The sequence below is a fragment of the Sphaerodactylus townsendi genome, linkage group LG11, assembly GCF_021028975.2.
Source record: "Sphaerodactylus townsendi isolate TG3544 linkage group LG11, MPM_Stown_v2.3, whole genome shotgun sequence".
Lineage (NCBI taxonomy): Eukaryota > Metazoa > Chordata > Lepidosauria > Squamata > Sphaerodactylidae > Sphaerodactylus > Sphaerodactylus townsendi.
The window spans coordinates 16215474-16230682 of record NC_059435.1 but is presented as its reverse complement, the minus strand read 5'-3'; the positions used below and the strand labels follow the sequence as shown (position 1 = coordinate 16230682).

At 45.0% G+C, this 15209-nt stretch overlaps 1 protein-coding gene across 1 annotated transcript in view; it reads right to left on the bottom strand.

Moving 5' to 3' along the window:
* The window catches only part of CNTNAP2 (contactin associated protein 2), a 1428778-nt gene that overhangs the window by 200121 nt on the left and 1213448 nt on the right, over nucleotides 1-15209 (bottom strand). The window contains exon 13 of the mRNA XM_048510449.1: nucleotides 4050-4206. Within this exon, the coding sequence (XP_048366406.1) occupies nucleotides 4050-4206 (157 nt within the window). The remainder of the gene's footprint in view (nucleotides 1-4049; nucleotides 4207-15209) is intronic.

The following is a 15209-nucleotide window of genomic DNA, read 5'->3' as shown; positions in this document are numbered from 1 at the left end:
GTCCAGTACTTTGTCTCATTACAGAGATGAACCTGCTGTCCATGACAGGAAATCAAAATCTCCTTCCCCATAGTAAAAATAAGCTAAATAATTTACGACTTACAGCTCTAAAGGCCCTTTCCACACATATCCCTGAAAACGTTTGTAAAACATTTTCAGCCTACGCTCGTGGTGGCGAACCTTTGGCACTCCAGATGTTATGGACTACAATTCCCATCAGCCCCTGCCAGCATGGTCAATCCAGGACACAGACCATATCACTGGGCAGAGGTCCTGTTCATAGTTATGGATGTGAGCTCTGGTTCTCATTACAGATTATGGGCTTTTCTGCAAGCTCAACTTGTTCCTGATCTTACTGGGAGTTGATCTGTAAGCACTGCAATCAATTGGGAGCATGGATGTCAGCCCTTCTTCATTTTCACAGTTATGGAGTCAATTTCTTTTCCTCCACTGATGTCTTATTTTCAAGGAAGGGTGCCATTGTCATTGGTGGTGTCGTTAGTGGCACGACAGCAGCCCCCCCCCTTTATTTTTTACACATGCTTATATTGACATATTGATATTGTGGCTACATTTCTTTTAAAAATGGCACTACAATATTGCTGCAATGTGCCAGTGTATTGTAGTGGTACAGTGTGTTTCCTGGTCTAGTATAAACAAGACCCAAGTTTGAATCTCAACTCACGGCATGGAAGCTCACCGGGTCATCTTGGGCCAGCCATTGGCCTTTTATGCACACCCTGCTTACCCTGTGCTTACCCCGGAGAAGAGAAGAGAGAGGCTTGTTTTAAGACAGAGGCTTGTCTGAAATAAAACCTTAAAAGCCCTCCCAATCACTGGGGAAGGCAAAAGCAGAGAGGGATAGGTGGAGTGGAGCCAAGTCTCTTTGCTTGTAGTGTTCCTTGCACAGGCCCTCTCTGCTATTATACTGAAATACCAGTTTTTCAAAATGAGCTGTTAGAGAAGCAGGAAGGAGTCAGCAACTAGGAAGGGGGGAAGGGAAAGTGCTATGTAGGCTGGCTGTGGGTGGAGGGAACATGTCCAGGACAAAGCTGAGCTCACTGGCAAATCTGCCCACTCTGGCGGTGGTGCAAATTAAAAGTTGTGCTAGCAGTGTCGCAGAGAGAATGGATAGTAAAAGCAGGGCTCCAACAAATGGGTCTGTACAAGAAATCTTGCTGCAGTGGACATTTGCTCCCATTGCGCAGCAAGAACATTGTGCATAATCGACCACAGACAGAATGCTCAGAAAGAAAGGAGTACAGATGTGTTCAGGGAAGGAAAAGTACTGGGAGAGAAAATAACACATTTTTTGTGAGCATATTGGAAGGGCTATACACTTTTCTTGCTGCTAATGAATGTATTTGCAAAAGATCTAGGCTCTCTTAAAAAACGAGGAAACTGTTCTGCAACTTGAAAGAGAACTTTGACTGTGTCCTTCATGCAAGCCCAGTAGTAATTTCTCAACATATTTATTGAAGAATCACCAATATAGAATGGACTAGCATATTTCTTTTCATACTTTCTCAAACAAAAATAGCTACCTATGTGTATTGTCTAGTGCAGGGGTAGGGAACCTGCGGCTCTCCAGATGTTCAGGAACTACAATTCCCATCAGCCCCTACCAGCATGGCCAATTGGCCATGCTGACAGAGGCTGATGGGAATTGTAGTTCCTGAACATCTGGAGAGCCGCAGGTTCCCTATCCCTGGTCTAGTGAGGTAAGCTGATTCTGAATATAGGGTGGTCAACCCCCCTGCCATGCTGCTATGACAATGATCCAACTAAGGATTTTCTATGACTCCTTCAAAATAAAATTAAACATACCGTACTTCATGATCCAACGACGTTCTCCCAAAAATGGAATGCATCAACTTCCCGACAACCCTATGTATTCATAAGACTATACGTAGGGGTCTAACTTCATAAATAATCAAAGTCTAAGTTTCTTAAGATGTGAAGAACAAGAGTTGGTTTTTATAACCTGCTTTCCTCTCCATTAAAGCGCTTACAATCACCTTCCTTTCCACAGCTTGTGAGGTAGGCGGAGCTGAGGGAGTTCCAAGAGAACTGTGACTAGCCCAGGGTCACCCAGCAGGATTAACGTGGAAGAGTGGGGAAACAAGCCTGGCTCTCCAGATTAGAGTCCAACACTCTCAACCACTATACTACACTGCTTATCTATAGCCTGCTTATCTATAGCCTGCTTATCTATAGCCTGCTTATCTATAGCCTGAGTTCAAGATGGCAGCCAATGCAGTGTTGCGGTTAGAGTGTGGTTAGAGATTATTTGCTCTGCAGCAGCTTGGGAGACCCTTTCAACTGTGTTACCCAGCACTTTCTACAGCCCCCCACCCCCGTTTCTTGGGAACACAGCAGTGAGAAAGCCTCTCTCTACCCCTCACGTCTGATGAATCCATATTCTAACAGCGCAGTCCCTAACATTGTATACCAGTTGACTTCACAGGGTTTGGGAGGGCATAACTCTGCCCAGGATTGCACTGTTAACGACCTGTTTTATTCCAGATGCATTGTGCACTTTCCATAATTTAGAAGTCCCTAATAACACCATGAATTAATGTCTTAATTCTAATAGCCAGCCTGCCACTATCGATCCAAGCATCAACAGGCAGATTATAGCAACAACAAAAAAACCGCTAATAAAAATATGAAATATGTCATGTTACTGAGCCTTTCAGAGCTATAATCACTTATTTGTATAATCACCAGAAATGAATGCAGCAACACATTTGGTGATGGATCTGGCTCTCTCATGTACAGAATGGTTCCTTCCAGTGCTGTTGTGAAGCGTTCAATATCAAAATTAAGCTACTTAAAGAAAAGCACATACACAAAATGGATCAATGGGTGGAATATTCAGAAACACACAAATATGAAGCCAATGAAGTGTACCCTCGTAGGTATGTCAACAGGCTAGAAACTGACTGCCTGAACCCAGTACCCAACACTCAGCGGTATATTGCTCTTGAACATGAAGGTTCCATTTACCTATGTTGCTTAGTAACAATGTTTGCTTAGTAATTTCTGGGCGTCATGATTAAAGAGGACTTGACCTGGGGCGTACAGACTGCCGCGGTGGTTAAGAAGGCCCAGCAAAGACTGTACTATCTGAGACTTTTAAGGAAACAACAACTGAATGGAAAACTCCTGGTGTCCTTTTACCACTGTGCTATAGAGAGTGTCTTAACCTACTGCATCTGTGTATGGTTCTCCAGTTGCACAGTGGCAGATAGGAAGGCACTCCAAAGGGTGATCACTACTGCACAGAGGATTATCGGCTGCCCTCTCCCCTCCTTGGAAGAACTCTATAATTCCTGAAGCCTACAGAAAGCCCAAAATATTCTGAGAGATCCGTCTCATCCAGCACACTCTCTTTTTGAACTGTTACCATCTGGCAGACGATACAGGTCTATCAAAACTAGGACAAAGAGGCTTAGAGACACCTTCTACTCTAGAGCTGTGGCTATGCTAAACTCCGCGGCTTTGTGTTGATGTGTTGATGTGTTTGGGGCTGTGTAGGGATGGGTGGAGGAAGGGGAAAGTGAAGATGGGGTATGAGTCTGAAATTGTGTGCATCGAGGAATGCTACTGTAAATTTCGTTGTGCGTGCACAATGACAATAAAATGCTTATGCTTATGCTTAACATTGGATAATAGGCTACATTTTATAGACTCGTTGAAAAAGCCTTCCAAGCCAGAAGCCATGACCACATCCAATGGGGACAAATCCCACAGGTGTATTCATTTTCTTTTGCTTATCCGGAACCAATCAACTGTTTGGGGTGGCTCTGCCATTTAGTTTTACAAGAGAGACTGATAAAACTACCTTTCTGCCCTCATAGGGCCACGAAGGCAGCTAACAAATGGAAAACGAACAAATATAAATTTTAAAAGCCATTAAAAATCAACACAAAAATGCATCTTTAAAACGAGTCAAAACCAAAGCATAAACTAAGGACGCAAGATAAAAATCAAAATTAAAACACCGGGGAGGACGAGGGGCAATACAAGTTTGACAACACACTTACCATTGTTTATGATCGGCATCACAGTTGCAGTAGTATTTCGAATCAGTACAGTTCCGTTCAATGCCACATGCACATTTTTGAATCCCTGGCCCGGAGCCACCCCAGTAGTAATGCTTTTCATTGGACTTCCCAATCCACCAGGTGTACGGATTGCCCTCTGTAAAAAAAAGAGAATGCAGAATGAGTTGTGCTGGATGCGGCAGAAGTGCCGATCCGATACTACAGCAGGACGATTTTAAGCCATCGCATTGTATCTTAGCGGCCACCATGTCCATTTGGGGAGGCAAAAAAGACGTAGATGAAACCTGAACGCAATTAAAAAGGACAGAATCATAAATAATTATTTGACCCCTGAGCAGAAGTGTTTCTTGGGAATCTGATACTTCTTTATTATTAATGGCTACAGCTAGAAACATATTTCAAATTCCTACGCATCAGAGAATCGTTTTTTAAAAGGACGGACTCTGTGCCAAGATTGCGAGCAGGGGATCATGCTCTTGGCCACCAGCAACTGACTATATGACATTTTGACAACTCTGTTAATGTCTAACGGCAATCACAGGTCTAGGGGGGAAAAGCACACAAGTCTGTTTGCACAAGTTTATTCTCACAAAAGCAATGCACTACTAGAGGGAAGGATACATACAGGCATCTAAAAAAAATTACAAGTTGCGCTTTTCACGGACCATATGCAGTCCATCTTGCAAAAGTGAAGAAACCAGCATTCAGTTTAGAGGAAGGGGTATAGATCAGAAATCTATATATTTAAATAGAAGTGTTGGGGCATGTGACTCCACTGAACCTTTTAAATTTACTCTTCAGGTAATCAAGAGTATTTACGTAAAGCATAGGATACCTCATAGGGAGTCAGACTGTAGAGTAAAATATGGCCCCTTGGCGCTACGCCACTGCTTATACAGACTTATCATGCTGCATCTATGTACACTTGAGTCTTCTCGCCGGCATTAAAATAATCAACGTATATATGAAGATAGCCAACCTAGCACCCTATATTCTCATATGGGCATGAAGACAACCATCAACAGACTATATCTATAGCCCTGTTCACAAGTTACATTAGAACTCATGTACATTCTGCATGTAAATATGTACATCTGTTTGTAAGAAAGAAACAAATGAAGCCAGGGACTTCTACCTGCCTAAAAGTGTGGTTTTCGGTCACACATGTGTTGCACATGTGTTGAATGTAATGTGAGAATTAGTCAGCAGATATATAAAGAAAGATGGAATTTATGTGCATTCATTGTAACTTGTGAACAGGGCCAATACTATACAAGGTGTGGGTTATACAGTTGATTGGATTAAACAACAAGGTGCTTGCGGGATGCAGCCTACTACGAGTTCCCTGGACTCTTGTCCATCCTAGCACCTAAAAAAACTAGCTGGACCAGTTGGCTCAGGAGGTGGTGAATGCCTCTTTGATGGAGAGGGTAACACCAGTACTCCTGAAAGAGGTGGTGGTCTGTCCCATTTTGAACTGGCTCACTTTGGACTCTATGGTGCTGGGTAATTATGTCTGGAGGCCAACATCTCATTTTTGAGCAAAGTTCTGGAGACAGTGATTTTCTGGGCCCATGTCAATCTGGTTTCAGGTGTGGTTATAGCACAGAAATGGCTTGGTCATCCTGACGGATTACCTTCATCAAGACAGATGGGGAATAATACCCTATCGATTCTCCATGGTAATATGGTAATATGGTAATAAACTACGGTATTTTGCTGAACCAGTTCCAGGGAATGGGGCTGGGGGACAGCACTGTGTTACAGTGATTCTCCTCCTACCTTCGAGGCCAGTTCCAGAAGATGGCCTTAGGGAACTCATGTTTGCAGGGACCTGGCCTCAGTGTTGAATACACTGGTAACCTCTCGATGGGATACTGTCATGAACTCTATATGGAACTGTCGAAGGTTTTCACGGTCAGATTCAACTGGTTCTGGTGGGTTTTCCGGGCTGTGTGGCCGTGGTCTGGTGTATCACAGAGAGAAGTCTGTTACTGGACACAGTGTGTAGCAGACTTCCCTCTGTGATACACCTCTGAAGATGCCAGCCACAGATGCAGGCGAAACGTTAGGAACAAGATCCACCAGACCATGGCCACACAGCCCAGAAAACCCACCAGAACCTATATGGAACTGTCCTTGAAGATAGTCCAGAAGCTGGTGATGGTGCAGCATGCAGCAGCTAGGCTGTTAGTCAGGAACTGCACTGGCCCCCAGATTGCTCCTGGGCCCAATTCAAGGTGTTGTCATTGACATACAAAGTCCTAAACAGCTTGGGCCTTGCCTATACCCATATGTACCTGCGCGGGTGCGGAGGTCTCAGTGGGAGGAACTCCTGGTGGCATCTCCCCTCACCAAAGCGCAAGGGCATGGGGATTGCCCCTAGGCTCTGGAATAATCTCCCCTCTGAGATTCACCATGCGCCTATCCTTTATGGATGTAAGCACATGGCGAAGACCTTCCTTTTGCCCAGATATTTGGTTAGCCTCCCTGGAACACCCCCACTCCCCGCTTACAACTGCTGACCTGGGGATTATTTTAACGTGATGTTTATCGTTCTTTTAATTGTAATATTTTTTCCATGATGTTTTAATTGTGGTTTTGATTGCTCTTAATCTTTGTAAGCCACCTAGAGTCGCTAGTATGAGGCAGGGTGCAAATATTATCAATCGATAGAACCCTAGACAGTGAGAATGTACCTTTCCAACATGCCGACGGCTGCATTAAACACAGTAGGATTGGGAATGCAGAGGCTTTTTTGACAAGCCAGTTGTTTAGATGTGATGGAAGTGAGAGGCAGAAGCATGTAAGTGTGTTTGGGCTCAGAATGCTCCTGACATCTTTTGGGGGCAGGAAGTGTGTGTAGTATATAGCCTGATTATTGGACTTAATTACAGAAGCTGAAATATCAATTCTGTTTTAATCAGGAAGTGGATTTAAAGTACCTGGCACACTTCCATCACTGTACCTGTGAATTACTACACCGTCCCATATTGCGTAGGCTGTCTTTCTTGCCCTCCTGTTAATGAACCAGAGTTCAGCTTGTTCCCACCTCCGCTCACAGCCCCTACGACTCCTCATTATCAATGCTTCCCTTGCAAACTCAGCTAATTACAGCACCAGAAGGGAAGAAAATTGCTTACATTTATCAAAAGAGAAATTATAAGTAGAAATGATTAATGAAGACGAAAGCAAATGATTAAGAGTATGAAAGTAAAATTAGCAGTTGCATGTACTGATGATGGGCTAAATGGGAAGCTGTAGCTACAGACTGAACTGCAGAGTTCGTGACGAATTACGGTTTGAAGGCAATCCCAAATATTGGAATGCAGGAGATACTGTCACAGATTTCTGCATAGTTGGAGCACTCCAGCATCTCTGTCCTTCAGCTGCTTTGGGCTACCAGAAACTATAAGAAGGCAATAAAACAAACGGAAACCACCTACCTAGATGCACCTCTGCATATTTTTAATAGCTACAAAGGCTATAATCCAGTGGTGGGATCAAAAAATTTTAGTAACAGGTTCCCATGGTGGTGGGACTCAAACTGTGGCATAGCGCCAATGGGGCTGGAGGGGGCACGACAGGGGCGTGGCCGGGCATTCCTGGGGCAGGGCATTCCTGGGCGGGGCTGTGGCAAGGATGCAGCCGCTGCGCCGGTCCTTGGGCGGGAAACGAATGCACGCAGGCGCAGGCTGCCACGCACGCCGGTGAACCTCCTGCTAGACTGCTTCAAGTTCTGCGCGCTACTGCTGAGAGGAGGGGCGTAACTAAGGCAAAAATCACGGCAAAACTCACAGCAATTAGTAACCCCCTCTCGGCACACACAAATAATTAGTAACCTACTCTCAGGAACCTGTGAGAACCTGCTGGATCCCACCTCTGCTATAATCTAACTAGGCATGCAACCATGTCGCCCACCAAACCAAATGCAGCCCATCAGGCAAATACAGGTGTAGCATCAATAGTGTCAGGCATGCCAAAACATACTTTGTTGATTAGAGAAGAGTATCTATCTAAATTCAATGATAACTGGAAACCCTTGATAGACTTTTAAGGCAAGACAGAACAAAATTGAATTGATGATTTGTGAATTTTGTGCTTGGCCTGGCATACCAATGCAGCTATTTTGTGAATACCCTTTATGGCAGTCATTTTGTAGCCACACTTACTTGTTGTGCCCAACATTTCAAAACAACCCACACAAGGCTATGGAGATCCCCTGAATTAAACCATTATTAGCTAATAGATCTATACACGTTTCAAAATCCTGGGGCAGGGGAACAAGGGAGACACAATTTTTGCACCTATGGATTGTGTGAACTGTCCCCACAGGTCTGTTGCTGTACTGCTTCTCTATGTTCCTTCCCACATTTTGCATGCAAGCCTTGCTTAGAATCTCAAAGATGTCTCACATTAGTGGTAGCCAGTTGTGAAGCTGACAACTGCCAAAACCCAATATAGCAGAAAGCTTTCTTGTAATCAGTAACTTGAACGGTCACACAACAGCCTTGTTAGTCAAGTTTCTTGTCTTTGAGAACTCAAGCGACAACTATGGCTCATTCCGCACATGCAGAATCACGCACTTTCAGTGCTCTTTGAAGCTGTGCGGAATAGCAAACTGCTTTCAGTGCTCTTTGAAGCTGTGCGGAATAGCAAAATCCACTTGCAAACAGTTGTGAAGGTGGTTTGAAAACGCATTATTTTGCATGTGCGGAAGGGGCCTATTAGAGGTTTCCTGAGCAGCAGTAAATCATCAGATGAATTAGTGGGGTCTGTTCTCTTTTAGACCAAGGAATTGGCGGGAACAGACCTTGCAACGTGAAAGGCCGGGCTTTGGGATCATAACCAATTTGTTACAGGGTTTCTTCACTTTACAACAGGAAACCAGAATGTAAGTGAAGTTTAATAATTTTATGAAAGAACAAAAATAATAAAAGGTACACACACAGTTCGGCAAAACACACATACACATACAGAGTTTCAAGGAGCCCAGGATATATATAGAGGTGAATGATAGATGGGAATAGTAGAGGTTGTTGCAGGGAGAGTAACATTTAGCAGTTCCAGAAAAAGGTCAGAGGAAGAAGGCTCTAATATTCATGTTGGATGCAGAGAGACAGGGGCAATGTTAGGCACAGTGGAACTGAACTAAAGGCAGTGCAAGGGCCAAAGGGAAATGAGAGTTTGTTTGGGCAGTCCAGATATAGGCAATTCTGACCCTCTGGCAATGCTCAGGGAGGCAATCTTCCTGGACAAAATGGATTTCTGTTCTCAGGAGAGAACAATACAGTGGAAAATGATTTGAATGAGTCAGAGCCAGAGAAAGTCCAGTTTCTGATTAGATTTTAGGCAGAGTTGATGAATTTGCAACTCAGGGTATTCCAATTTAAAGTAAGGCTCGATGGTTTTCCATAGCAGGACATTAAGGGTTGTGATTAAATCAGCTAGAGAAGAAAGGAATCAGGAAGCTAATTGTGTTAAGGCTGAATAGCACTTGCATATCCTTTATGAGCTAGAGAACAGGTGTGTCTTTCCAAGGCTGAGGCTTTTGTTATCCAGACTGCAATGGCAGAGGCTTCAGGAAAGGTATTGTACATTGCTATGCATATTTGATTAGGGAGGAGAGGAATATTACAGGCTAACCCACCTCTTTTAGTACCAAAGTCCAGAATTAAGATTTGGCATCCATTTTAGTCTGAACTGTCTAGAAGAGAAGAAGAGAAGAGTTTGGATTGAGTCTCCTGCAGGAGACTCAAAGGGGCTTACAATCTCCTTGCCCTTCCCCCCTCACAACAAACACCCTGTGATGTAGGTGGGGCTGAGAGAGCTCCGAGAAGCTGTGACTAGCCCAAGGTCACCCAGCTGGCGTGTGTGGGAGTGTACAGGCTAATCTGAATTCCCCAGATAAGCCTCCACAGATCAGGCGGCAGAGCTGGGAATCAAACCCGGTTCCTCCAGATCAGATACACGAGCTCTTAACCTCCTATGCCACTGCTGTCTACCAGTTTAGAAGTGACTGGTACAGCATGTCTCAGAAACTCCCCCCCCCCCACATCTTGTCATGGGCCTGCATGCCAACAATAGAGCTGTGGGACAGATTCAGATTTTGTGGGTCACAGATTCTGAAGACTTTATTATCCAGCCAATGGCCATGGTGGAAGAAGAAGAGATGCACTTCTCTATACCACAAGGAGTCTCAAAGTGGCTTACAATTCCTTCCTGTACTTGTCCCACAACAGAAACCTTGTGAGAAGGGTGTGGCTGAGAGAGTTCTGAGAGAACTGTGACTAGCCCACGGTCACATAAGAACATGAGAACATAAGAAAGAGCCTGCTGGATCAGACCAGAGTCCATCTAGTCCAGCTCTCTGCTACTCGCAATGGCCCACCAGATGCCTTCGGGAGCTATCATGTAGGATGTGAAAGCAATGGCCTTCGCCCACCAGGCTTATTGAGGAAAAGTGCAGAAACAAACCTGGTTCACTAGATTAGAGTCCACCATTCATGTGAAGGAAAGAAGAATCAAACTCAGTTCTCCACATGGTGGGCAACTTGTGGGCACTTCTATGCATAGTGAAATGGTGATGCCCACACCCAAATCCATATATTGAAATGGATCTCTTTGGGAGCTGCATGAATCTGCACTTCCTCCCATAGTTAATATCTGGGACAGTTCTCAACAAAAGGGGTTATATGGTCTGTGCACTGGAAACGACAGGTCTGGGATATTCTCAGCATCTAAGCCCCTCATTCACTGTGTATTTAAAATAATTGTTTGTACGTTTTTCCCTATGAAGGACATTGTACTTTCCTGTAATAATAACTGCCTGCAGAAAAAAATAGACAGAGGCTGTTTGTATAACCATAGATCACCCAAATCATAACACAGAAATCCTGCTCATATGATAAAATATATCTTCTTGAGAGCCATTTCATTTAATATGAAAACTTTCCTATCAGAGTTAATGTAGTATGAACTAAACTCAGAACAGTCAATAACATATTTATTTCTGACATAATAGAAGAATGTATGGCTTTCAGGGGACCATTTTGCATTCTAGTGAGAATTTAATAAAACCTATTATTTCAAAATACAGTTGCTCAAGAAAGGAAAAAAGATTAATTTTATCACTCTGGATACATTTTTCAAAGATTTCTCCATGTGTCTGAGTGGGGCACCGACAAAGAAATCAAAAGTTTGTCTATGTGCTTGAAGGGGCGGTATTTTCATGAGAGCTCAATGACCTTCAGGTATTCAGAAGACGACACTCATCTTCTGATCAGAGATAATTACAGTCCCATATCTAATCAGGCTGTCTATATCCATTAGACTGAATGAGATAAATGCACAAATTACATCTTTCTAAATCCACTTAAGTCAACGGGTTTAGAAAGGCACAAGCCTATTTAGAATTGCACTAACAGTCTAATAGTGAGTAGCAGTGGTGGGATCCAAAAATTTTAGTAACAGGTTCCCATGGTGTTGGGATTCAAACTGTGGCTTAGCGCCAATGAGGCTGGGCGGGGCACGCCGGGGCATGGCCCGGCATTCTGAGGGCAGGGCATTCCTGGGCGGGGCTGTGGCCAGGACGCAGCCGCTGCGCCGGTCCTTGGGCGGGAAACGAATGCACGCAGGTGCAGGCTGCCACGCACGCCGGTGCACCTCCTGCTAGACTGCTTCAAGTTCTGCGTGCTACTGCTGAGAGGAGGGCGTAACTAAGGCAAAAATTACGTGGCAAAATCACCAATTAGTAACCCCCTCTGGGCACACACAAATAATTAGTAACCTACTCTTGGGAACCTGTGAGAACCTGCTGGATCCCACCTCTGGTGAGTAGGCTCCCTGTTCTACCATTCTGACCCATGGCAGGCTTTTTGCCATTTTTCAGAGGTCCATAGAAGATATACCACTATGTCATAATATAGTGTTACACTATATAACATAGTGTTACACTATGTTATGCGTGTAAAATGCTTTATGGGAAGTCAGCTTATGGACTGGGAAAATGCTCTTGCAGAGGCCTCCCAAGGATTAGGAGCCAATTCAAAAGCATCAGAGGAAAATACACCATGGAAGGATGTCTGGGCTCCAGAAACAGAGTTGGCACTTCTGTGGCCTAATTGAGTGTACCAGACATTACAAGCTCCAATTGGATGTGGTACAGAAGAGTATGGCACCGTAGTCTGATGACCTATCCCTGAACCAGGATTTAAGTGTGAGGCTGGGGGGGGGGGGGAGATGGAGAAGATCCAAGACTAGTTAAAATACTGCTGAATTGCAATGGAAGGATTCCATGACGGATATTGCTGAGGGCTCCCAGTTCAACCTTGGCATTAAACATGAAATAGTACACTCAAGGCCAGTTGCCTGTTAACTCTTGCGGAGTCATCTGACTTTAAAAAAAGAATATATACCATCTTTATATACCATCTTTCATTTATCATGGTATTCAAGGAGGTGGAGAGCCATCAGGTTCACACTGCAAACCAAGTTCAAATCCCTGTTCCATCTGTCCGGCCTGTGCCACTCTTGGCCTGGCAGCTTGCATGTCTGCACCAAGGTCACAGATGGCCCAACCATTATCATCGCCCAAGGCTAAGGAGGCCTCCCCCTGTAACTAGTCAATAGAGCTTAAACGTTCACTCTTATCTGTCTTCCTCTGAAGGAGTGAACCGCCTGTCCTAAATCATGCTTCTGTTCCCACCATCTTTTGTAATGCTGATATTATGGGAATGGGGTGGGGGATTATGGGTTGAACCATTCTGTAACTTACAGGTATATACCAGGGGCCAGAGAGCCAAACTTAAGTTTCGGCTATCTGTGTCCTGGGCTGACACGGTTCCAATAAAGCTCTTGAAACCTTCTCATTTGATGACCGGAGTAACAGACCCTAACATTACCAATGGAAGCTGGCTGGGTGACCAGCGACACTTACCCAGTCTAAACTACTTCATAGGATTGTTTTCAAGATAAAATGGAGGAGAGGATAAAATAGAGGAAATTATGGAAGCCACTTTGGCTTCTCATTGGGGAGAAAGCAGGGCATAAGGCTCTTTCTGCACAGCAAATGTAAGGTTGGTTGCAGGCGGGCCGTTTGCATGGTTGGACATCCCATGGTCAGCCCCAGGCCATTTGCATGGTTGGGCGTCCCATGGTCAGCCCCGGGCCGTTTGCATGGTTGGGCGTCCCATGGTCAGCCCCCCTGGGCCGCTTAGATGGTTACGCCCCATGGTCAGCCCCGGCCGCTTGTGATGGTTGGGCTGGCCCCATGGTCAGCCCCGGCCGCTTGTGGCATGGTGGTTAAGGCCCCATGGTTGGCCCCGGGCCGCTTTGTGCATGGTTGGCTGGCCCCATTGGTCAGCCCCCGGCCGCTTGCATTGGTTAAGGCCCCATGGTCAAAGCCCCGGGTCAAGCTTTGCATGGTTGGGCGTCCCATGGTCAGCCCCGGGCCGTTTGCATGGTTGGCCGTATCATGGTCAGCGAGTGTGTTGGCCAGGGCGCACACCTACGCACAGAGGCACTTTCCCCCCACTCACCTCACTCTGCTGCATAGCGACGAAGCTTGGCAGGCATGGACCTCCACAGCCATGCTGCCATCCCTGTGTCCCTCTGTAGCTATGCAGCAGATAGGAGGATAAAAAGAGAAGTGGGTCCATGTAATGCACTTCCTGGGGCAGCCATTCGCTCGGCCGTGGCTGCAATCCGTGTTAAAACAAAAGTATCACTGATAGTGTGATTCTTGAAAACCCCGGGGGGGGGGGGACACACAGAGCAGACTCGCATTTGGAACGGGATCCATGCAAAGTTCCCCCCCAGTACAGGTTTTATACCATGGTTAGCCTGCATTGTGGAGGGGGCCCACGTGAAGTAAATAATCCTCATCCCAACTTTGCTGATAGAATCAGGTAGCTGCTTGTAGTCAGATGAGAGCTTTGTTGCATTTCGCTTTGTAACTTTCTTTGATTTAACAACAGGGGTGGTATAAAAGAGTGGGATCACGGGGTGTCCTTTTAAGCATAAGTACCAAAGCAGAAGGATGGCATGAAGGGCAGCCCTCGCTGCAGTCCCGGGCAGCAACTGCGGCTGCACTGACTCACGGTTGCTCTTTCCAAACGAGGCTCACTGCAAATTAGAATGGACGCGTGATTCTCTACACACAATTATATATTAAATTCATTAATTGACTGGTCTATCCTGCCCTCAACATGATAGAAACAGCTGTTTGCTTTTGTGACGGTTGGGACCTTTCCAAAATATAATCAACTCGCATGTTAGGAAGAGAAATATCTGCTTATTAAGTGGCGAAGAACACACAACATTGTTGTACTAATAGACACCTAATCCATACACCTCTTAATTCCTTGTCAGAAAGAAACTCACAGAAATGGTGCAGGAAAAACAGGGGAGGGGCATGGAGTAATCTCAGAAAATGGCACTGAGGAGGTAGTTTAGGGAAGACAGAGAGGCACAGGAAATGTCTTAAAGAGATCGCACCAGGCAAATTAAGTCCTTTTGAAAACTAGAGAGTCATTTTAAAAGGGCATTCATTCAAAACATTTTAAGGCTGCAAATAAAATGTTTTCGGAACCAAAGGGGGTAAAACCAACACACAACTCCATGGAGAAAATGTTTGATTTCCTGCCTCAAAATGCTTTAAACCATAGGTGTCAAACTCGCGGCCCTCCAGATGTTATGGACTACAGTTCCCATCATCCCCTGCCAGCATTATGCTGGCAGGGGATGATGGGAGCTGTAGTCCATAACATCTGGAGGGCCGCGAGTTCGACACCTGTGCTTTAAATGGTTTGTGTGGAAAGGGCAAGTTCCCTTTCCCAAACCAGGGGGAAAATCAGGTTGAAACTGGTTGCAGAATAAAGTCTAAGAACTATGCTTATGGGGCATGAGGAGAGACAGTTTAAGACTTGGTCTTACATTTGCTTTTCTTCAAATTGCAGATAGCTGTTGCAATTTCAGTTGATTCTGGGAGTTAATGAGGTATTGAGCATTATATGCACCAGAGCAAGATTTAGCTCTGGAGTTTATTTTTTATGGGCTGAGAAGTGCAACGCTGCCGTCGCTTCACATTCGCCGGTTTGGGCTTTTCAAAAAGTGCATTTAAGGAGGGAAAACATTTAT